At 37.1% G+C, this 24,781-nt stretch overlaps 1 protein-coding gene across 1 annotated transcript in view; it reads left to right on the top strand.

Annotated features, from left to right (window-relative positions):
• Positions 1 to 142: 142 nt before the first annotated feature.
• The window catches only part of hibch (3-hydroxyisobutyryl-CoA hydrolase), a 28,836-nt gene continuing 4,197 nt past the window's right edge, over positions 143 to 24,781 (top strand). Inside the window, exons 1-10 of the mRNA XM_082174572.1 lie at positions 143 to 300; positions 667 to 709; positions 1,045 to 1,176; positions 1,328 to 1,412; positions 1,526 to 1,606; positions 1,685 to 1,737; positions 9,922 to 10,000; positions 17,702 to 17,847; positions 20,088 to 20,174; positions 23,588 to 23,646. Of these exons, the coding sequence (XP_082030698.1) occupies positions 269 to 300; positions 667 to 709; positions 1,045 to 1,176; positions 1,328 to 1,412; positions 1,526 to 1,606; positions 1,685 to 1,737; positions 9,922 to 10,000; positions 17,702 to 17,847; positions 20,088 to 20,174; positions 23,588 to 23,646 (797 nt within the window). The 5' untranslated portion in view covers positions 143 to 268. The remainder of the gene's footprint in view (positions 301 to 666; positions 710 to 1,044; positions 1,177 to 1,327; positions 1,413 to 1,525; positions 1,607 to 1,684; positions 1,738 to 9,921; positions 10,001 to 17,701; positions 17,848 to 20,087; positions 20,175 to 23,587; positions 23,647 to 24,781) is intronic.

Here is a 24,781-nt window from a genome sequence, read left to right on the forward strand (position 1 = left end):
TATCAAAACCTTAATTCAAAAATATCAAAAGTGAATTATAATCATTTATAAAGACCATTAATTGACCTTTTTAAGAAAAAAGAGCAAGACGCGGGTGAAACTGTAGTTGGCAGTGTCGAAACTTTTGCTTTGACACATCGCGAGATTTCCTCGATGGTGTCGCGCCACCATGACATCATGAAGGAGGGCCAATGAGTAGTGGCGACAGGGTGAAAGCTCTCTGTGTACAGTGATCCAGAACATCAGCTGAACTGTCTGAGTTTTAGCCATGTCATTAATAATCTTAACATCAGCGCACAGGTGAGTGTTCCTGAAGTGTCACATGTTTGATGCTATCATGGATTTGTTCCGCTTATAGACTCCAGAGGTAAAATAGTGTGCAGGACATCTGCAGACAGTGCAGCAACACTGTACTCTCTCCCAAAAAGAATGAATAAGAAAAAGTTTTGACGTTGTCTCTAAAGTATATAATATCAAAGTGTGTGTGTGTGTGTGTGTGTGTGTGTGTGTTTGTTTCTACACCTAAACATAACCGAGGTTTCAGTTTCAAAATGGTCTGTTACCTTTATTTTAAGAGATTCATTTTATTAACAATCTCCAATAATATGTATAACAATTCGATGTTACAAAAAACAGTAACACAAATATTGATTTTATCCCATACAGACTACGATCAATCTTTAGATTGCAGAGAATACAAGGACACATGGTAAGTTTGATCTCTACGGAGGGATGATGAGTATTCATGTTAAATATTCATACTGTATGTGTATTATTCAGCTAGTCAAGAGTATGGACGCACTTAATGAAATTTATGCTGCTTTTTTATAGATTTTTATGCCCATGAAACCCGTGTTTTATGCTTAAATGCCTGAAATTAGCTTGGCTGACAAATATAAATTGTGCATTGTATAAAAAATAAAAAAAATGACATGAATGAGCTGATCTATGTGTGCAAACCTTGACTGGTAATGTACATGTTAGTGTTTATTCTGGGAACTTCTTTTGTTAAGTATTGTTTTATTACTGTATGTCTCATTTCAGATGTCCAGTAAAGCTGGGTCTGAAGTTCTGTTTGAGAAAGTAGGGAATGCTGGTGTCATCACACTAAACAGACCCAAAGCTCTCAATGCTTTGAATCTCACCATGATCAGACACATCTACCCTCAGCTCAAGGTTAGGGGAGACTGGAAACCTTTCTCACAACATCACTAACCACCCTGTATTATTATTATTATTATTCACCCGGTCTAACTCCTATATGATCATCTCTATATGATCATCTCTGTTGATTGTTGACCTGATTTGATCATTGTGTGTTTTGTAGAAATGGGACAAAGACTCCGAAACAGATATTGTGATCATTAAAGGAGCGGGGGAGAAAGCATTCTGTGCTGGAGGGGATATCAGAGGTAATTATCTAAGATGAACGCGCATTTTGTTTTCTCATTCACTCTTTTATGGATCCGTGCGTAGATAATGCAGTAATGCCATTCACACTGAAATGCTAAAATGATTTTCCCAGCTGTCACAGAGGCTGGAAAAGCAGGCGATTCCCTTGCTCAAGACTTTTTCCGTGAGGAATACATTCTGAACAACACCATTGGTATGTTTTCACACTTTTGTTGCCAGTTTTTTGGTTTGATGAACAGATTTATCTATTTATAATTTATTTATTTTTTAGGCACATATCAGAAACCTTATGTGGCCCTAATTGACGGAATTACAATGGGAGGAGTAAGTATTTATCTACAGTTGTCATCTTGCTGCACAAGTACACCAGCAGATGGTGCTGTCTGTTCTGATTTAGCAGAATATGTCAATAAAGGAGTCCAGAGGCAAAGTGGGCCAGCTTGTCTTTGTGTTTACAAAATAAAAATAAAAATGAATGAATGACAAAGTGTCCTGCTTTGTATAAACAATACATATAGCTGTGCCACTCTTTTCACAGTGTCACTGTGAATTTGTGAAAAACAGTAGGACTCACATTGCCATTGGTTCCTTGCAAAGTCTAGAACCACATACTAGCTTACGACTCCTACTATTTCTGCCATTGAAAGATATGGCAAATGTAGTAAGAGTAGTATGCTAGTATGCAGTTCCCAATTCAGCATTAGTGTTCTCATTTGTGAACAAATGCATGAAAAATGCATGAAGAATGCTAATTACAATCACAAGGATTATAATATGACTATTATATGTGTTTTTAGTGCAATTTTCAATATCTTGCAGTCATGTTTGACTCTATGAGCTGGCAGGAAAGCTGTGACGCACTACGAGTCATAAACCCCTCTTTTAATCCTCTTAATTTCTTTCCTGCACTGTGTATTTTATCCAGTAGGTTTCAGCAATGAGCTGCTTTTGCAAACAATCTTTGGTTTCTTTTGAATCCGTTCTCAAGTGTCTTTTGATTTAGTCTTGGATTGAGTAACACTTAATATCATTGTGTCCATGTTGCACATAATACATGTAGGCTTAAATGTCATTCATCTAAGCAGTTAGCAGTTAGAAATACATCACAACCTATTATGGATCAATGCACAAAAATTCATACAGACATTTTTACTAAATTACAAATTATTCTGCTTCTTAAAAAAAAAAAAATCAAGAGGTGCCTAGAATTTATTCTAATGAATCATCTGCTGAATATAGTGCTTAAAGGTGCTGTGTAATTTTCTGACTGTACTTAAGTATAAAAAATTCCATAATACGTTTGCAGATATTTAGGAATCATGCTAAGGTCACACACTTGTTTCTCTGAAAAACAATGCTACAGTCAGTTATGCTGCGTTCACCCTCTCCTAATTACTGTGGTCACGTGATTCAAGTAGGAGCTCTCCGAAAATTCCCCACTTAGAAGTTCTACGAGGACATGAACGCTTTTTACATAATTATGGAAATTATGACATGGCGTGAACACCTTTATTCTACTTTGAAATGTGCGTTCTGTGCCGGAATGTCTGTTTTTGTTTTGAATGAATGAATGAGGCATTTATATAGCGCTTTCATATGTACTACTGTACACCCAAAGCGCTTTACAATCATATCAGGGGATCTCTCCTCAACCACCACCAGTGTGCAGCATCCACTTGGATGATGCGACGGCAGCCACAGTACAACGGCGCCAGTGTGCGCTCACCACACACCAGCTATAGGTATAGGTTTTGGTGTATCTGATTCCGCCCACTTTCAATTTACTTAAAGGGGTGTATAATGCCCTTTTCACAAGATGTAAAGTAAGTCTTTGATGTCCCCAGAGTGTGTATGTGAAGTTTTAGCTCAAAATACCCCACAGATATTTTTATATAGCATGTTAAAATTGTCCATTTTTTAGGGAGAGCAAAAAACGCACCGTTTTGTGTCTGTTCCTTTAAATGCAAATGAGCTGCTGCTCCCGGCACAGAGGGCGGAGCTTCAACAGTTTGCACTCACACAGACATGCACTGAAAATGTCAAAAACTTTTAGCCTTAATTTCAAACCGGATTCAGACAATGATGGAGAGACTCAAGAAGAAGTGACAACATGTAGAATGCAAACAGGACATTTCTGAATGGTTAGTTGATGAATTTATATAGCTTATGTGTGGTTATCTTCTAGTCATTGATTAGCATATTCTGTCTTGATAAGCATATTCTGTCTTCTTTCTATAAATCGTGTTCCGGGGGCGGGGTTTATGTAAATTGTAAGTTTTGTGATGTCACTAACCCGGGAGGAATGTCCTGTAGTCCCTACCAGCAGTTTGTTGTAGTGCTTAAAAAGCCATTTCTCTAAAAGCAAATATCTCCCTTTGCTTTGAACTTTGAGCATTGTAACTTTGCAGATGTTGTCTATGCTCAAACAGCAACATTACACACTAAGTTAGAAAAAAGTTAGAAAAGTTCAATCATAATCAACCACCCCTTTAATAGTATTTCAACATCCCGGTTTGGCAGGAAACACATCGTATTGCAGCCATGGAAGCCGGAAAATGAACTAGGTCAGAGATCGCAGATTCTACCCAACCTAAAAAGCCTCGGCATCCATCTAAAAAGCTCTGTGACCAGAGGCATATTTAAAAGTGGATAAATCAACTTGGAGTGTAAGGCTTGTCACCTTCTATAGTGAAATTGCGCTCGTTCCTGTTGTGTATCCTCAATCCTGTCGTGTAGGAGGAGGGGGTGGGGGGAAACAACTATCTCCAAGGCTGTGTCCAAAATCATCCCCTATACATTTAAATAGGACACTATTTGAGGGGACAGCCATTTGTAGTGGTGTCCAAAACCATAGTGGACGTTATCGAGTGCAATTTTTCAATCACATAATGCACCGCTATAAGCGGTGTACAACTGATGTACACTCAACAGCTAGAGACTACCCATAATGCACTGTGAGGGTAATGTCGAATGAATTCCCGTGTCTGTTGCAAGTCCATGCAAGTTCACTGGGTCCATGATGACCTCAGATGTCTCTAAGGTTTAAAAATGGATTTTTCCATTTACTGTGATATTTGAGAAAAATAAATGGGCAGTAGATGCAGAATTACAAATAATGTCATAATAGTGCGTAAAGGGCTTTTTTTTTCTTCCCCTCTCCATCATTAAAGGGGTAGTTCACTCAAAAATGAAAAATGAGTATACAATGTCTAAATGACTATATTTTTCCGTGGAATACAAAAGGGGAAATTTGTAATAATTTTCAAGCAGCAAATGACTCTTAATCATTTTTAACCATTCAAAAACCTCTTTTATGTCTTTGTTTTCCTTTGTGGAGCATAACAGACTATAGTTTTTTATAATTTTTATCTATTTCTTTTATTTGCAGACTCCATTATGTTTAATATGTGTTGCTGATTATCTACTTGGGTTGATAAAATGTTCACCATTTAAAATGTAGCCATTAACAAACATGTAAACTTATTTTTTTTTATTTTTTTTTACTTTTTTGTGATTTATTTTTGGTCAATATTTAAATCAAGATTATTTAACACGATTATTGGTGGGTGATATCTTATTTCACGTTATGAATAAATTTAAATATCAGTGATATTTCACAATTATCGATACACGATAATTATTAATTACAGCAAAAAGTAATACTTGGTTAACTAATGTACTAAAGGTCCTCAAAACAATTACATAAGACAAGTAATCCGTCGGGCAATACAATAAGAACAAAGAAACTAATTACAAAAAATAGGGAAATAAATACAACAGACCGAAAATACAAATGAAATAAACTAAGTTTTTCAGGAAGATGTACTAGTATTCCGATAAGTAATAGCCTTCAACAACAAAAAATTAAATAAACAAATGTAAAATAACACTGCATAGTCTTACTGTACACATTAAATATAGATTTACCTTATTAAAGCTACTTAAGTTATTCAGTCAAGATCATTGAGTGATTTTGTGTACGTTTACCTATGACATAACCCACCATGTTTACGTGAATACTCTCCAAAAATTTTGACATTTTTGTGTGCACACGTTTAGGCATGTATCTGAAGCCCATTTTTATTCACGTTTAGCTCTGACTGGGAGCGCATGCACAGATAGTTTACTGGCGAACAGTGTAATTAGTGTTTAAATGGTGGAAAGACATCAGTAAAACAGCTGGTAAACAATATCCCACGTAGCATTACATTTACCTCAGACAAGTCATTCAGTGTCCACAGCTTGTTAGTCAGCAAGAGAAATCAACTCTTTCGCTAAATAAATGCACTATATTAGCCTATATATTAATTATATTGTACTTAACTTATTAGTGATGTCTTGATTTATGTTTAAAGTATCTGTCATAAAAATGACAGCAAGTATGTGAATGATTATAAACGAATTGGAGTAAAAACATATAATTAAATTTAGAAGTTAATGCAAAAACTGCCTTATGTGCAGTTTACATGTTTGCATACAATTTGTTATTTGAGTGTTTATTATTATATATAAAAATAAATGGCAACTGAATTTAGGCTGATAGTTTGGGCTCTGTGGTTAACCTTTAATATTATAGGAATGTTTAATATTGGTTTATGGTTTACAGCATTAGCAGAGATAATGAGATAATTAGAACTGAATTCATTTAAAGACAGAGACACAATTTGTTGAGTAAACCACTGTTTAATAAAAACAATTAAAAAAAATTATGTTTAGTTTTCTCCTCCCCTGTTGTACCGAACGTGACGTCAAAACCGAAGGATGTACCGAACCGTTACACCCCTAATAATAATAATAATAAAAAAAAAAATTAAAAAAATATATATATATATTTCGGTTACAAAAGGTGTAATATTTTAAGGTGTAATTGTTACAGTGTAATTATATATTTAAGTACTGAGTAATAATAAGCAACTACATGTACTTACTGGTTAGGGTAGGATCGGTTGAGGGTTAGTTGCATTAATTATGAATAATTTACTGTTATTACTATGGTAAGTACATGTAACATATGTAACAAGGACACTGTAAAATAAAGTGTTACCTAAATTTCTTACTGACTCCAAACCTTTGAATAGTAGTGTATACACTTTTGAATTAGATGTTACTAAAAAGTGTTTCTTACCTGTAGCTGCCTGTTAAAGAGCATGACATTGCTCTTTTAAGTTAACAGGAACTTTTTCCCCCCACCACTGGCATTTTTAGGTTAAGTGGTTTGCCAAGTACCTGATAAAGCTGTTTGCCTTTTTCTGGGATATCTGTGATGAAACGTTCCAGAGCTCTTTCATGTTAGAAAACTGCCTGATTAAAGATGGTCTTTAAACATTTTTGGCAAAATTTGTGTGCCATATTTGTCTCCTAAATAGGGGGTAATGCTGTTTTTGATAAATAATGTTTTCCATCCTGGAGTTGAGTTTTAAATTTAGATGCTGCCTACATTGTCTGCAAGTTTTCTGTCAGATTTCAGCCAAACATTTTGGAGAATGGATGAGAGTTTCCACCGCTTCTAGGTAATTGATTTGATGCGTCCAGCTACACATGTTTCCCGTTTGACTCAGAATACTTACAAATTTGCCAACCGATTCAGACGGCTTATTCCTACTGCTTCTTCTGCCCTGCCCTGATAGTTTGAGATGGTTGTTCTCACTTAATCATAATCAACCTAATGAGATTGCATGTAGGGGACACGTGCTGTTCTGATCGCAACATGCTTCTCAAATCCCCCAGGAAAAGATCATTATTATTGTCTTTTAATGAGCAGCCCGTTGAGAATGCAGTCCCCAGGTGGTTTCGTAATAACTGATTTTATGATGTGTATTTTGTTAAACTAGATGAGTCCGTGTCAGTCATGTGCTGTGATCTGATGCGGCACATCAGCTTAATTCATTGAAGTGATGAAGACGATGATGCTGTCTCATTTGTGGATCTTCTTTATGACAGAATCAGGTCGAGTTTTGCAGTGACACTCTTGGCTAGGTCATTCTGTATAATGGCAAGTTTTAAAATTTTGTGTCTTGACATTTCAGAATATTTTCTTCATAAGCCATTTCTAATTTTTTTATGATGATTCATGACCAGTGCTAATTAGAGGCAAAGACTTTAGATATACAGAGGCGGTGAACTCATATTACTATGAATAGGAGAAAGTGCAACATGCAATATGGTGGAATAAGTCTCGCCTACTATATTAAAGTGCTAATCGCTGATTTGTAAAGTCTGTGCGTCACTGCAGCTGCACATGCGCATTGGCGGATCTAGCCTGAAAATAAGCTTTTTAACTAGGGCTGTCAAATTGATTTAATTCCATCTAACATACAAAATTGTATATAAATAGATGCCATTAATCGCAAATTAATCGATTAGACAGCACTGTTTGAACATAAGACAACAATATTTTATTGGTGATGAACTTAATCGTAAGCTCGGTGAACTTTGTCAGTGGCCATCTAGTATGTTTCTTTTTTTCTGTGGTGATGCCGATATTTTAAGCAAAGTGTTTAATGGTTGATATGATGCTGATATACACTATGGTTCAAAAGTTTGGGGTCAGTATCTAAAAAAAGAAGAAATTATTACTTAAGAAGGCTGTCTAGCGATTGTGAATTGATAGACTGAGAGAAAGACAGTCCAAAATCGACCTCATCGATGCGAGTGGCACAGATCCTCAAAAAAACCCGTCTCTATACAGCCGTGATTAATTCGATCTTCAACCAGATGGAACTGGATTAAATATTTTGAATGTTCCGATCCCAGTCTGACTTCTGACGTGTGATGCCGGCTGAATCATAATCATACACTCTGTTCGTTCGTTGGCCAGAGGAGAACTGGGAGAATGAGCCTGGTTTCTCCCAAGGTTTGGGTTTCTTGCCACTGTCGCCTCTGGCTTGCTCTGGACACTTAATATATAACAATATTATTGATCTAACTGCATTAACGACATTGTATATGAACTGAACTGGACGATGACATCAGTTTTCTCCAGAGCTGCTGTATAGATAAATTAACTAAATGAATAACTAATGATTTTTACAACAGAAATGAATCAACACTGAACTTGAAGCTGGACTATGACACTATTCTCTTCTAGATCTGCTGCTCAGCCAAAACAAGCTTTGTTGCATTATTTCCCTGTTATCACTGTAAAGCTGCTTTGAAACAATCTGTATTGTAAAAAGCGCTATATAAAAAAAGGTGACTTGACTTGACAAAGATATTCGGCCTGTATCGGTAATCTAAATATTTTGGCCGATTAATTAAAGACCTGGTAGTCATTTAGCTGTGTCTGTAATGCAAGAGTATCAGCTGTGTGCTAGGGTTGCTGTGTTGTACCATTTGTTTCTAATCCTACGTGGTGCGGGAACAATCTGGAGTTTCAGAGCACATAGAGATACGGTGTGCCATACATCAGTGGACTGTTTATTATTCCATTCCTGCGTCTTCTGCTTAGGCGAAACAGTCATGATGCAGGGGCTCAAACACTACTAAATCACAAAACATGTTGTTGGTGCTTCACTATAGCAACAGTGCTTAGGGAGAGGCTTAAGTTCTGACACTGTGCATATGGTGCACAACAGTCCAAATTGACTTTGTCCACTCTTTTTCCACTGCTGTTGTTTTACAGGACAAGTTCAGGAGTAGGTGCTCATTTCTGTTGTTGAAAACATGTTTTTTTGGACATCTTCACAGATCTTTTCCTTAAAATGAAAAGATAAAGTGGAAAGATAAGTTTATAGTAACCATGGGCTGTCAGTCTTTTAAAAAAATAAAAAACACTAAAATGAGTCTATATGAATTGTGCTCTACATACATACACTACCGTTCAAAAGTTTGGTGTCAGTAAGATAAGAAATTAAGAAAGTAAGAAATTAATACTTGTATTCAGCAAGGATGCTTTAAATCATAAGTGACAAAAAAAATGCTTTTCAAATATTTAAATGGAATATTTAGATATTTAAATATTTAAATTATTTTGAACTTTCTATTTATCAAAGAAAAAATTCAGCTTTGGTGAGCATAAGAGACTTCTTTCAAAAACGTTTTACAAAAGTTTGAACAGTAGTGAAAGTCACACTTAAAAAATGTATGAGGATGATTGTATTAGACAACACAATACCAAAGCAAGTGGCATCTGCATGGTCTAAAGATGGTTTTTAGTGGAATTCTGTTGTACCAAATTTGATAACCAGAAAGACAATACATTTTGTCTTCATCTTCAAAAGCAAATGTATTAATTTTTTTACAACCTTACAAGCTCTATAATTTGAGCTTGAACTAATTCTTCAAAACAAACTGCGTTTTATACTTTATCTAATGCAATTAATGTTACCATGAACTGAGCTGTCCACAATTGGCCACAAGTCATATGGACCACGCATACAGATTTGGTACAACATAAGGATGAGTAATACATTTTCATTTTTGAGTGAACTATTCCTGAATGTGAACTATATCTGGTCTGTGAACATGGTACACAATTATTGATCTGCACTGTTTTCTCTGTCTCGGCAGGGCGTGGGTCTTTCAGTTCATGGACGGTTTCGTGTGGCCACTGAGAAGACACTGTTTGCCATGCCAGAGACGGGCATCGGTAAGAGACAGCCAGTGTTCCTCTCTCTCCCTGTGGGCTGTAACTGGGTTATAATCTGAGTTCTCATTAATAATGTAAAATGGCTTTGGTTTCACAGGAATCAATAGTACTTCATCCAAAAAAATGGATGTAAAAAGTGAATGTGAAGCAGCATTTGCCAAAAAAAAAGTTTTGGCACATCTATTTAAGTAGCATTTATTTCCCATGGGGTCACTTTTAAATACAGAAAAAACAGTTTTGTTCCTACAAAATTGTACACACTTAAAGGCAGGGTAGGCTATAAGTTCCAGAATTTTTTTTGGTTATGCTGGTTGAAAGTCTCTTCACATCCTGATAGCAATCAATATGTTAAGTGGTCTTAATGTATTTATATGTGAATATATTGTCTGTGGAAGGCGTAGGGCCATAAAAATGTTTGTCCAATCATGACCTAGGATGTCCTACCTGCCTGTCAACATGATGTATTTCCATACCTCCACGCAGACATCACACGTCATCAACGTGTTTCAAGCTATACAGAGTTAGACAGACGTTAGTCACCGAGCACCGCAACAGCCACCTTTTACAGTTCCCTCGTGGACCAAAACTGCTGCATTCACATCATAACTACTGTAAAGGAGATGGAAACCCATGATGTTATACTCGAATTTATGCGTTTCAATGGCAACACATAAATTCGACAGCCACTTCAGAGCTTGTTCGATCATTTTATGGGAAAGATGGCAATTGCGATTTTTAAAGATAACACACATCCTCTTCACTCTGCTTTTGAATTGCTCCCATCTGGACGTAGACTAAAAATTCCCTTGGCTAGAAAAAATGTCTATAAAAGATCTTTTCTTCCAATGGCAGTGATTATCTTAAATCGTACAGTGTTTTAATTGAAACAATAGAACGACTGTTAATATTTTTATTAACAGTGTTTAACTATATAATTCTTTGTATTTGTGCTGTTGATGTGTGATGTGTTTTTTAAGTAGTGAATGTATGTTACAGTGTCAAAGAAAAATTTCCGCTCTGTGAAAACAGACTGGACAATAAAGTTCAATCAATCAACACTATAAACTCCAAAAAGAATCCGCAGCAGTCAGGTGGTACAAGTCAGTGCTCTTTAAGGTGCCGTTCACATATCGCGCCTAAAAATGCGTGGAAAACGCTAGGCGCGCCGCGTTCTCCTTTTTCCAAAGCGCTAGGGCGGTTGCGCTCCGGAGGCGTCTGTCGTTGCTAAGCAACCATCAGCTGCGCTCTCCGTTACAGCAAGGAAATTTCAGCAATGGATTTCCACCACCGAAAAACCCTTGCTGTAACTCTGTTACAAGATTTATTTACTAAGAAAAGTAAAAAACGCCGCAGTGTTTGGGTGCACCCGATACTACAAAAACGCAAAAACCATGGGGAATTTCACCAGCTGATTCAGGAGCTCCGCCTGGACAATGGGAGGTTCAAAGCCTTGTCAGAGTGGACAAGGACCAGTTTGATTATATTTTAAGAAAAGTTGGCCCAAGCATCAGTAAACAGAGCTTCTGCCGTGAAACTATCTCTCCTGCGCAGCGGCTCTGCATTTGTCTGAGGTTAGACTATAACTGAAGTGGTCATAAAACGCCAGAAATAGCAAACACATACACATTTATATATAGAATATAGAACAATTCTGTATAAACAATGATGGATTTAACAAGGAATCAGTTGTGAGCATTAATATTTTTAGTAAAAATATTTTTTACTAGTAACTAGTGTAGCAGTTTACAGTGTTGAAGATCTAATTAACTGATAGAAATTACTTATATTTTAGAGTAACTTACTCAACACTGCTTTTACTGAAATTAAAGACAATACTTCTTCCACCACTGTGATGTCATGCTTTGACATAGGTCTGAGGTTTCAAAGTAACAGAAAAGGTGAGGAAGCTGATTGGTTGGTTCTTGTCACGTGACCTACGGTGCGCTTGCGGCATTCTGAAAAGTTGAGATGTTTTTATCTCGATGCGGCGCGGACGCGCTTGGAAAAAACGAGCGCGTCGCTTCCATTATGAGCGCGCATACCGCGCGCCTACATTTAAAATAACGAACTTGAGCGCGCAAAAGACGCGATATGTGAACATGTTCATTATTATTGTAATGTTATGTGCTTTGAGACATGAGGTAGTTTAACGCCATCTCTCATGACGCTTTTTGCTCCCTGCTGTACGCATTTTGAAGGAGGCGTGGCTTTTGAGACACTCTGAAGGGAGGGTGGGATCTCATGCTTTCAAAGCTAACTTGCTATTGCTAACCGCCCTGAAAATTGCCTACCCTACCTATAAATGTTACTTTGCATTTTGACTGTTGAATCATGTCCAAACCAGACGTGACATGATGCGATAAAAGGTATTTTTCCCATGTTAAGAGTTTTTATCCTAACCAGTCGCAACAGGGGATTATATTATGGAAGCAGTTTCTATTTCTGAGAACATGCAAACTATGACAATGATAGTATCACGTAATGATTATGTGCTTTTTATTTAATCTTGTCTAATATTACCATACTGAAAGCGATAGTGGATTATTCACCTCAGAGCTTGAAAATAAATTAGAGGAAACAAGAACGTTTGAACTCACATTGAGCTGTATTGAGCTCAATGTGAACAAACAAGTGTTTTCAGTGACAAAGATTGTTTCATTCACTCAGTGTTTTTAATAATGTTAAAATGGTGTAATATTTATTCATTAGAACATGTACCTATCCATTTAATTGCGAGCACAGTGTGCCTGGCGAGAGAGCTCTACCAAACACGCTCTTCTGATTGGCTGTGTGATATTTTATCGATTTTTGTCACGTCTCATTGCGTTGTGGACAGACAAATTGCTTGTCACTGGCATCGTGTCTGATTAAGACAGGGTGTTAGATAAACTATATAAATCTTTCAACTCATGGCTAACCAAATTGAGCTGAAGCTGTTACGTCTGCCTCTAAAACGACACAGCACTCACCTCTTTAACTATTAAAAAACCATTTTGGCCCAAAGACTTCTCAAAGCAATCTTTCAAAGCAAATTGTTCATGTCAGTATTATGTGGAAAGTGCATTGAGAGATGGTGTGGAGTGAAGCACCTGTCTGATGCTTGTGCTCTCTGAATGAGCAGCATGCTGAAACGCTCCATAGACAGCAGGAATCTCCGTTTCGCTCATGGAAGGAATTCTGGCGATGCAGGCGGCGTCCCATCAATCTGCCGCTGATATCTAAGTGAGTGGGTCTTGTTCCAGTCGTGAAGCCAACAAATGATTCTTGCGCTGAAGTATACAGATTTCATTCCCTAACCTCTCATCTGGTCTAGGTTTGGTGGAACTCAAATGTGGACAGCTCAGGTCATGGTGACATTAATTGCATTAGATGATAAAGTTTAAAAGCCAGTTTGTTTTAAATAACAAGCACAAATTGCCAAGTTACACTAAATTGCAAACGTTTGGGGTCATTTTTTAGATTTTTTATGTTCACCTAGACTGCATTTATTTCATAGTTTATTTGCATTTATTTGAATAAAGTAAAAACAGTAATATTGTGAAATTTTTTGCAATTAAATTGACAGGAATTGCATTGATCCTGTGATGGCAAAGCTGAATTTCTGCAGCCATCCTGTGTTGATCCTTCAGAAATCATATGCGGACTGTAATCAATGTTGAAAACAGTTGTGCTGCTTAATATTTTTGTGGAAACCGTGATACTTTTTTCCCCACGATATTTTGATGAATCGAAAGTTCAAAAGTACAGCATTCATTTGAAATAGAAATATTTAGCAACATTTAAAATGTCTTTCCTGTCACTTTTGATCAATTTAATGTATCCTTGCTTAATAAAAAGTATTGAATTCTTTAGAGAAACTGAACTTGCCCGAAGTACATCTTAAATTATGTCATCACCTACCCTAACAATACAGGCTTAGAAGGACATGAGGGCGAGAAAATGAAGACAAAATGTAAAGTTTTTTTGGGTCCGAACTCCAAAGTGAATGTTTCCACATCCATCTTTTATAACCATTCCCTCATAATATATCCATGTGTGCTGCTGTCTCACTTTTTATTGCACATGCTTTAGATTTTTCGTGCTTCTTTTCATTCCATGTTCTAATCACACCCTGTGAATGGTATGTCGGGAGCCTTGATGCGGTATAAATCAGATTGTCTGTGATGAATACCCTGCCCTTGTCCATATCACATGCTCCTACACATGTAGGCAGAACTCTGCCTTGGCTATTGTAAATCATTCTTGACTCTTAATGAGAGCGCTTTACAGCATTTCCTCTCGAGCTGCACAGCGTCCTTCACTCTTGCGAGCCTTGGGCAAAGACTCCCTGCAGAACTGTTAGAGTGGCAGGAAGTAGTGCTAATCACGGTTTGTGACACATCTGTTAAGCGTCTGTGCAATTGCGTGTGTGTGTGTGTGTGTGTGTGTATTTGATTGAGTGAATGCTCGGAGTCAGTGTACCATCATCCGCTAATTCCATTAAGAGCCCGTGTTTCCCTACCCCAGATGAATGAATAATCCTCTTTAGGTTAGCACTTGTCTTAATGGTTTATTCTGCGGTAAGGTGGCCAGCCTCATCTGTCTCGTAGCCGGTACTTCCTTATAGTTCTTCCTTCTTGACATGAGGTGGTTAAACAAGTAATACATCATCATGTGTGCCTGGGATTAATGTGGATGTTTCCTTTGCACCTCTGGTTTGAAGAATGCTGTCGAATCCTGATCAGTTTGATATAAGTGTGGCCCAATTATACTGGTGTATCCCCCATGTGAACATGATTGGCTTTGCTGACATGCATCCCCCCCTTCTTGGCTCTAGTCCCACCCATTCATGCATAGGGACAGCATTTGGATAATCTCCAATTATCCTGAATGAGGTATAAGGACCCACACTGTATTTATAGACTTTTCTGCTTTTTTTTGCATGCCGATTTTAAAAATAAAACTGCACACAAAACAAATTAATCATAAAAATGCACTCATTAATTTTTTACCCTCATTATTTTTTTTATACTTTTACACTTACATTAATTGTACTTTTTGAAAAATGTTTAGAATGATGCGTCTCACAACCTACAAATACCTATTAAATTTCTTTTAAGATAAGAATAAAGATAGAATACGTTTTTTTTATATTCTATATTATTTCAGGAAAAGTTTCTGAAACTTAGTTTTTTTTTTATGGTTTTAGTTAAAGATAATAATTCTAACTTGCTTCCTCGGTTGAGGCCGTTAACAATATTTTGATAGTTCTATAGTTTATATGCTTTTCGGGGAAAGTTTCACAAATAAATTAGTACTTTTAAAAAATATGTTTAGAATGAGTCAATTTACTCTTTTGAAAAAGTACCTAAACTACAAGCCATTAATTGCAAATTGCACACATACAAACATACAGTACATACATATTTATCTATAAGATGAGACTCCAGTCATAGCAGTGTAACAAAAGTTTTAGTGGAAATCTGAATAAATGTTTTAAGCAGATTTACAGATTTGCCATAAGTTGCACAAACACATAGTTCCGCCCCGACTCGCTCTATTGGTTGAGCCACTGCTACGATGTGAGGTCTCTTTTACAAACAACATTTGATCTGGTTTAAATAACTTTTTTTTCGTGCTTTCTTGTCATGTTATGCTTTAAATTCTCCAGGCGAAGTGGGATTCCAGAAGGAAAGCACCTAGAACAGCATGTTAGCAGTAGCCTTGAGACATTTGTGCTGAGCTGTGACATTCACCCATGGTGGCTCCTTCTCTGTCAATGTGCCAACCATCTGTGCGTCGAAAATGCAACCCCCCCCAGCCAACCCTGCAACCTGAACCCCTCCTCTTCACCCCCTTCCGCTTATGGATTAAGGGGCTATTTGGGTCTTAAAACTATGCCAGCCTTAAGACAAAGCGACTGGGTGCACGGCAAATGTAATCTGCATTTATGATATTACATTTGCCTCCTGGAATCAGGTCAGGGGACTTAATCCTGTCGCGCCTTATTCAGAATTCTACCTCATGCTGAGGGTTTATGAGGGAAGTGATGTCATTTTCTCAGCCTTTGCTATTTAAAAAAAGCACATCAGGTTAATAAGATTGTAGCACAGCACTATGACATTTTATAATCACATCCTGCAGACTGAACACTGCATTTGATAACTGGATGGTTATGGCATAATTAGCAACTATTTATGCTAGGGTTTCTCTTCGGGTTTATACGTCTAACATAACTCTAATAAAGGGTAGATAAAGATAGGCTGTAAATGTAGTATTAAATATTTTCCAGGTATTTTTTTAATCATCTTTTGGCTTTAGTGTAATGACAATATAAAATCCTATTTTTTTATTTTGTCTTTATACTTTACTATTTTTCTTACACACTATAAATGGGTCTTTTGTACAGCTCCTTTTATATTTTAGGAAGGGGGTCCCTTGGCATTATATTTGTTGAAAACCAGTCAGTATCTGGTGTGACCACCATTTGCCTCACGCAGTGCAACACATCTCCTTCAAGTTGATCAGGTTGTTGAATGTTGGTCCACTCCTCTTCAATGGCTGTGCAAACTTGCTGGATTTTGGAACACGCTGTCGTATACGCCGATCCAGAGCATCCCAAACATGCTCAATGGGTGACATATCCGGTGAGTACGCTGGCCATGCAAGAACTGGTATGTTTTCAGCTTCCAGGAATTGTGTACATATCCTTGCAACATGGGTCCGTGCGTTATCATGCTGCAACATGAGGTGATGGTCATGGATGAATGGCACAACAATGGGCCTCAGGATCTCGTCACGGTATCTCTGTGCATTCAAAATGCCATCAATAAAATGCACCTGTGTTCGTTGTCCATAACATACGCCTGCCCATACCATAACCCCACCGCCACCATGGGCGACTCGATCCTCAAGTTTGACATCAGCAAACCGCTCACCCACACGACGCCATACACGCTGTCTGCCATCTGCCCTGTACAGTGAAAACCGGGATTCATCCGTGAAGAGAACACCTCTCTAAAGTGTCAGACACCATCGAATGTGATTATTTGCCCACTCAAGTCGGTTACGACGATGAACTGCAGTCAGGTCGAGACCCCGATGAGGATGACGAGCATGCAGATGAGCTTCCCTGAGACGGTTTCTGACAGTTTGTGCAGAAATTCTTTGGTTATGCAAACCGATTGTTGCAGCAGCTGTCCGGGTGGCTGGTCTCAGACGATCTTGGAGGTGAAGATGCCGGATGTGGAGGTCCTGGGCTGGTGTGGTTACACGTGTTCTGTGGTTGTGAGGCCGGTTGGATGTACTGCCAAATTCTCTTAAACGCCTTTGAAGACAATTTATGGTAGAGAAATGAACATTCAATTCACAGGCAACATCTCTGGTGGACATTCCTGCAGTATGTACACAAAATAGGCCTTTTGTGTACATAGAAAAAGTCTTAGATCTTTGAGTTCAGCTCATGAATAATTGGGGCAAAAACAAAAGTGTTTCATTTTTATAATTTTGTTCAGTGTATTTCCTCAATCACAGTTTCTGATATTACTTATGAAATCTCTTGAGCAATTGTAATAATTCCCTTACAGAAATTTCCTTTATTCCTTTGGCCTGAAATTCATCTTTTTTTTTTCTTTTTTTTTTTTATGTAAAGTCATATGTAGCAGATTTTTACCTAAGCTCATGCTCTAAATGGATTTTGCTTTGTGTGTTTTGTTTCTATAGGTCTGTTCCCTGATGTTGGCGGTGGCTACTTCCTGCCTAGACTTCGAGGCAAGCTGGGCCTTTTTCTCGCCCTGACAGGGTTTCGCCTCAAAGGAAGAGATGTTCAAAGAGTCGGGGTGGCTACTCACTTTGTGCAGTCCGAGAAGGTAATGTGTATATACTTTAGTAATTGACTGATACATATTGGCTACTTCATATGACAATATTTGGCATAAATATATAATGTGTCAATTTGTCAAAGTCTTCTGATGACCTTGTGAATATAGATATAGCATATTTTTCGGTTGTCAAAGATTTTTGTGAATTGAGTAAATATTGTAATGTAAAATATTAGTGTTCATTTCAGCAATGCTGTGCATGTCTGATTTGCCTTAATTAATTTAAAATATTATTTTATATTTTTTTATATATATTATAAAATGTGAATAATATATATAAACATGTCATTTATAATTTAGTATATGAATGTATTTATTATAGTATAAAACATTATAGTGAACATGCCATTTTATAGTTTATTTATTAATATAAAACTATATAAAATATTTTATATATATATAGAGTGTGTATGTATGTATGTAGGCTATACATGTGATTAAAGACTGCGATTGAATCCTTAATCTGATTATTGGAGATAATCACATTATTGGTGCACATGTAAACATAGTCATTGACAAAACCATGCAGCATTTTCACATCCAGCTCCTGGTTTGGACACAGTAGTAAGAAGAAGAAACTATTGTGATTGTAGGACAGTGTTAGTACAGTTTTGAGAGGATGAAACTCAAATTCAAGGTAATGGTGACCGAGCTGGTGCTGGCCTCCTGGGCTTTTGGGCTGCAGTTCTTGCATTTGAAGGTACTGAAAGGAGAGGAGTTAGTCAGCATTTCTCAGGCTTGCCAGCGAACTTTCGGCAGCAGGGGGCGACTGAGCGCTGACACTACGCCCAGTTCATGTGCCAGAGGTGAAAATGAGTACCAGGGCTTGGCACTGCTGGAGAGAGAGGGGCATACAAGCCTACACACACACTCACATCCTCTGGCCAAGGACAGATGACCAGCAGGATCTGACATACACGCTATTCACAGAAGTGACTTGTGATAAAAATAACCACAAAAGGGCTCTGAGGACAGTCCGTTTGTTTGTACAGCACAAGAGCTGATTCACTTTAATTTATGAGCAAATGCATAATGCATAAAAAAAAACAAAAAATTATTAATTGAGTCAGGCTGTATTATCATTCAACCATGAGCAGTACAGGGTTAGGGAATGTAAAAATTTAGATTTTTTTAATTAATTTTTTTAGGCCTAGAAAGCATATGGAAATCTAAAACGTTAAAAAATCATGGAAAAACATAACATTTCTATAGTGAATATGCATTTTCTCTTGCTCTGAGATGTACGTTTCTCTCAAGATGCATCCCAATTTGCATAGTTATCCAAAAAGAAAAAGTGCATATTAAATCCCTGGATGATGCACTTATTTAACCAAAAAAGTGTGGAATGTTGGACACTTTATGATCTAAATTGTCACAGATTGCCTTGCTAAGTGGAAAGGCAGCGCTATCTGACTGATGGAGGATGACAAAAATAAAAACTTTTAAACCTCACTCATGGTAGAGTAGTCATAGTGTATAGTACGTCATTGGGACGCTACTCCAGTTAGTAACAGATTAGCTCTGTTCCAATGAACCTCATAAATTATCTATTTGAAACACTCAACATTGGGAGCAACTCATGACAAAAGCAGTGCTCCTGAAGTGCACTAGAGACTCCATTCACAATTGATTCCAGTAGAGATTAGTGTTGGTATGTGGACAAGCTAACAAATGATGCTCTAATAAGCATACACATACATATGGGGCACAAATATTGAGTTATAGTCCATTTTTAATTAGACAGAATTTGGTCTATTTGTTATGTGGCTCATAAACCAATACAACACACTGAACATTTTTTAATTGACACTATCCGTTGAATGAAATACAGGTCAGCATTTCTCTCGACTTGTTCGCCATCTTGAAAGGGATTTTTCACCAACTTTGTCGCAGTGCATTACCTTAAGGTGTGGTCACGTTTACTGTTGCTCGGCAACATTTTGTGAACAAAATCATTCCATTAGAAATCCTCGTGAACGAGAGTTCACAAAAAAGTTGACTTCGAATGTGCCTTAAAAGGCTGTCCTGCAGGCAGCGAACTATGTTTTGGATCAGAGCTGTTGTTTCACTGTGCCCCTGCAGTTTCCATCAGGAAACACCTTGTAAAAAAAATCCTGTTCTAAACAAAACATTCCCCTCTCTGCTCTTCAGTATCTGATTTAGACCCACTTTTTTTTTTCTACCTGTAAGGTTGAGAATTTTCCCTTTTTCTCTCTCTCTCTTATTAGATTGCATCTCTTGAGAAAGATCTTGTTGACTTGAAGTCTCCATCGGTCAGCGACGTGGCTCAACTGCTGGATACTTATCAAGAACAGGTATGTGGCAGAGACAGATGTGACTTTTACAGCCTCTGTGCTTGCAGTTACTCTACACAGTGGTGGGCTTGTATAATCTGTTACCATAGCCACAGTATACAACACTGATGGATCTGCTTTCAGTGCATCTTTATATGGTTAAAATTAAATGCCATGTGGCGACACAAGTGTGGAAGATTTTCACCAAAAAATGAACAGCCCTGTGTAGTTCCAAACCGGTATCACTTTCAACCTCTGTGAAACTCGAAAGAAGTTATTTTAAAAAATGTTGAATGTTTTAAACAACATTGAACCTCACTGACTTGCACAGTATGTACTGTACAATAAAAAAAAAAAAACAGCGAGTCATCTTTTCAAAACATCGTTTTATGTTCCACAGAAGAAAGTCATGCAATTATATTAATTATTATTACAATAATACAACTTAGGCTATATGTTACAATATACAACTATATTATAATGTAATGTAATATAATATAATTAATATAATATAAAACAATATAATATATCAAATTTGTTTTCTAGGCCTGGGCCTGTTGCAATTATTGATTAATCGTCTGATCATGGTTATTCGATCTAATCACAATTATTTTTGATAACCGCAATAATTGTGCAGTTTAAATTTCAATCGCATTTTTCCATCCAAATAAGGGAAATTTAGGCGTTTAAAGAAGTATATATGAGTGATGTGTGATAGGAAGAAGAAGGAGGAGTTATAATCTGTCTGGAAGTAAAGAATAAAGAATACCAAAAAAAAGCCACGTGTGTGTGTTGTGTGTGTATATATATATATACACACACACACATATAAATTATATAATATATGCGTATACAGTATATACACACAGAGACATAATATATATAAATATAATATATACATATATATATTATGTAAACAAACTTATGTTACATGCAATTATTGCGATTAATCGATTTGACCGCAGTAATTATATTATGTAATGTTATGTTTTTATTTATATTGGCATATGATTCATTATATACATATTATTAATTTCACAGCATTGAAGTTTATCATCTGGGCCTGTTTTATTATAATTGTTATTATTATATTAGCTATATACGATTCCCTGTAAAAAATTAAAAAAGAAAAAAAGAATCTACAAGTGACATGAACAAAACAGAATTAAATTGTAAATCACAATTATGTGTATGATAACCGTCAGCACAAAATTCATGATTGTGACAGGCCTATGTGAGAGCCTCTGAGCCTCTCCAAAAGCTCAAAGTCCTCTGCTGTGTTACTATACTTATTACACTCGTAATGGCTTGGTTGTATGGATTTATGGCCATCTGTGGTTAATGCTGTGAAGTTGTGTGTGCCGAACAGGAGTGTCTAAATGATAATTATTATGACTCATACAGTCTTTACATCACAAAGCTTTCCAGAGATCCTTGAGAGGGAGGGACTGATGACACACAACTTTCATGCTCCGGACAAACATATTCGCTTTCACAAACCCTTCTCAGACCCTTTTTGATCATTTATTTTACTTTATTCTCTTCTGTCATCAACAAATCTTGATAGTAGCCTAATTAATAATCTACACGTTGTGAATTATTTACAGTGAGTCTTTGCATTATGGTATGGCATTAATGGGCCATGCCCTGGATGTTATTTACATCTGGCAATGCTCCTGCTTCAAAGAGAGTTTTATCTACAGCAGCTGTCACTAAACCATAAAACCATACACTTATATCAACTTTGTTCATCAAGGTTGCACTTTAAAGCCTGTCGATTGTTTGATACTAAAGATTAGTAAGGGTGTATCCAGACCTGAGCAGATAAGAGAAGAATATAGACGCTTCCATTCTGTATTCAGATTGTACTAATGGTGGATTGTGATTCCATGTCATGGATTCTGGGACAATGTATTGAAATAGAGATGTCAGTGTTTGTGTATCTCTAGAGCAGGCGTAAAATGAAATGTCACTGGGATTCATGTCACAGCTTTTAAGCACTAGGAGGGGAGTAAATTAGTTTGTCCATCCGTACACACCTACACAAAAGATAAAATGATAAATGGGCTGGATCTACATATATATATATATATACATGCATACAATCCCACTCTGAGCAGTGCGAGTAGGGCCAGTTACATTGGTGCCGTGACCCAGATGGGAGTGAGGTTTAGGTGTGTGTGTGTGTGTGTGTGTGTGTGTGTGTGTGTGTGTGTGTGTGTGTGTGTGTGTGTGTGTGTGTGTGTGTGTGTGTGTGTGTGTGTGTGTGTGTGTGTGTGTGTGTGTGTGTGTGTGTGTGTGTGTGTGTGTGTGTGTGTAAGTAAACCTCACTCCCCTGGCCTAAACTGATGCCTGAGGCTGCGGTCTTTAGCATCCTTGTTAGTGTGCCTGCCTCCCATGTTGGTGCGAATCCCACTCTGAGCAGTGCCAGTTAGATTGGCACAGTTACATAACCTCACTCCCCTGGCCTCAAGGGATACACCAGCAACTGAATACTAGAGGCTACATATTCTTTAAATTACCATTTCTATGGATATTTTAAGCAGGGATGCACATAACTTTTTTTGGTCTGGTTCTCAGGGGAGCACCTGGAGATGCTGCTTAGTATACTCACACTTTACACGGCACACTTATCCTACAAGCTGTCATCACTTTCCTCCTGACTGCTCTCTTCTTTTCTTTCAAATATATATATATTTTTTTTTATTAACATTAATGGCACAGACAACAGCAAGAATATTAGGCTGCTGTCACTTTAAGACTGAATGCATGGACCGAATATACTGACACATATCCGGTTTCTTTCTCAACTGTTCACTTAACCGAGAGAGAATACTTGCAGAGACAGGTTTTGTGTCCGTTCAAGCACAAGTAAACGCGAAAGAGGAATATATTCGGTGTTCAAGCGCTGTCTGAATCGTGCACCTCTGCTTCGGGTGTGTGAGGCTCTGCGCACAGATAACAGCGCGCGAGTCCCGATTTTCGCCTCTTCTTCCGCATTTAAAATAGTTTGAATGTGGTGATAAATTAACACACTTATCATCATGATTTCTATCTTACCAAATATGGAGAACAAAATCCTACTCCAGAAAGTAAACGTGTCCCTGTCCCTTGGTTTACTCAAAAACGCTTCTCTCCACGTTTTCTGGTTACCATTTATGTGCACCCCTGATTATAAGCATCTATGTTGCATCTAAATCAGCAAAAATGGATAAGATGAAGGCATTTTAGTTGCCTTGATACCTTCTTCTTATCTTTGTAAACTGCCTGATGAGCATTTTTCAGCTTTCAGTCACAGGTAAGGTTTCTGACAGGACAAAAATGTCGTCAAACACACAGAGAGTTGAGGATTGCAGTTGTCTAGGTTGAAATACAGCACTGTATATGTGTTTCAGCTGCTGTCTAAACACCAGGCTGCTGTTATGTCTCCTCAGAGCCGTCTGGATGCTGAGAAACCTTTTGTGTTGCAAGAACAGACCGAGGCCATCGACAGGTAAACCTAAACCTAAAATAAACCATTTGCTTTAACCCAGAATAGAATTAAACTAAAGATCCCCCTCTGAATGGAAAACTAATTATCTTTCTTTCTTTCTTTTTTTAAATAAGGGACAGAGGAATTAGGTTTTAAGTATAATTTTCAGCCTGATATTGTTTTTAATTGGCCATGTATGGTCATTAGTGATGCTTGCTAAAGTCAATTGATTATTAAAATTGGGGAATAGGGGGTGGATTCTTCTGATTTGGGCCTGTAAACAGTCACTGTACCTAGCAACACCCTAGCAACCACCTACAATACTTGTATTGTCATGCCAGCATGGGCAAACACACATTTTCACATTCATTTATTTTTCAGAAGTTGTTAAAAGTAGTTTGTAAGTATTGTATGAATATTTATTTTTTGGAATTATCTTTTATTATAAGAAAATTCTGGGTTGAACACAACTTTAGCTCTGTTCAAATGTGCATGTATTTATTCAAACTTTACAGTAAAAACTAATATTATTAAATACTAATACAATTTAAAACAATTGTTTACTTTTTAAATATGTTTTAAATTTAAAATTAATTAAGATTAATTCCATTTGTGCTGAATAAATCTATTAATTTTATTAAAAAACATTTTTACTGACCTTTATGAACTTTTGAATAGTAGTGTATATTTTTTTGCTATATCTCCCAGACGTAAAGCATTGAATTTAACCTGTAATATTTAAGTATGAATGACGCAATAATTATGTATCGCACTATTTTGCATACTGAGACTGTGGCTGCAGAAACTGTGCTGGCTTGACATCAGTAGACTTCACACTTTTGGAACCAATTAGTTATACTTGAGGGTTTGTGTCTGTTTCTCTGGATAAGCTTTAGCCTTCAGGTGCTGGTAAAACTTTGAGGCTTTCAGGCAATGTTTGCCTCTCTGAAAGGTCCATAATTCTATGTGATGGGAAAAAGTTGGGTATATTGATCAAAGGCCTGAAATGATAAGACTGATAAACACTGGACACGCTCCAAAACTTAGTTTCCACCGTGACCGGAGTGTGTGCAGCATTGTCTTTGCGTCTCTCCTTCTGGGGCATGAGTGTTTGGTGAAACAAATGATTCATCAGCCTATACACCCCTTGTTTACC

The sequence above is a fragment of the Leuciscus leuciscus genome, assembly GCF_965113295.1.
Source record: "Leuciscus leuciscus genome assembly, chromosome: 7".
Classification (NCBI taxonomy): Eukaryota; Metazoa; Chordata; class Actinopteri; order Cypriniformes; family Leuciscidae; genus Leuciscus; species Leuciscus leuciscus.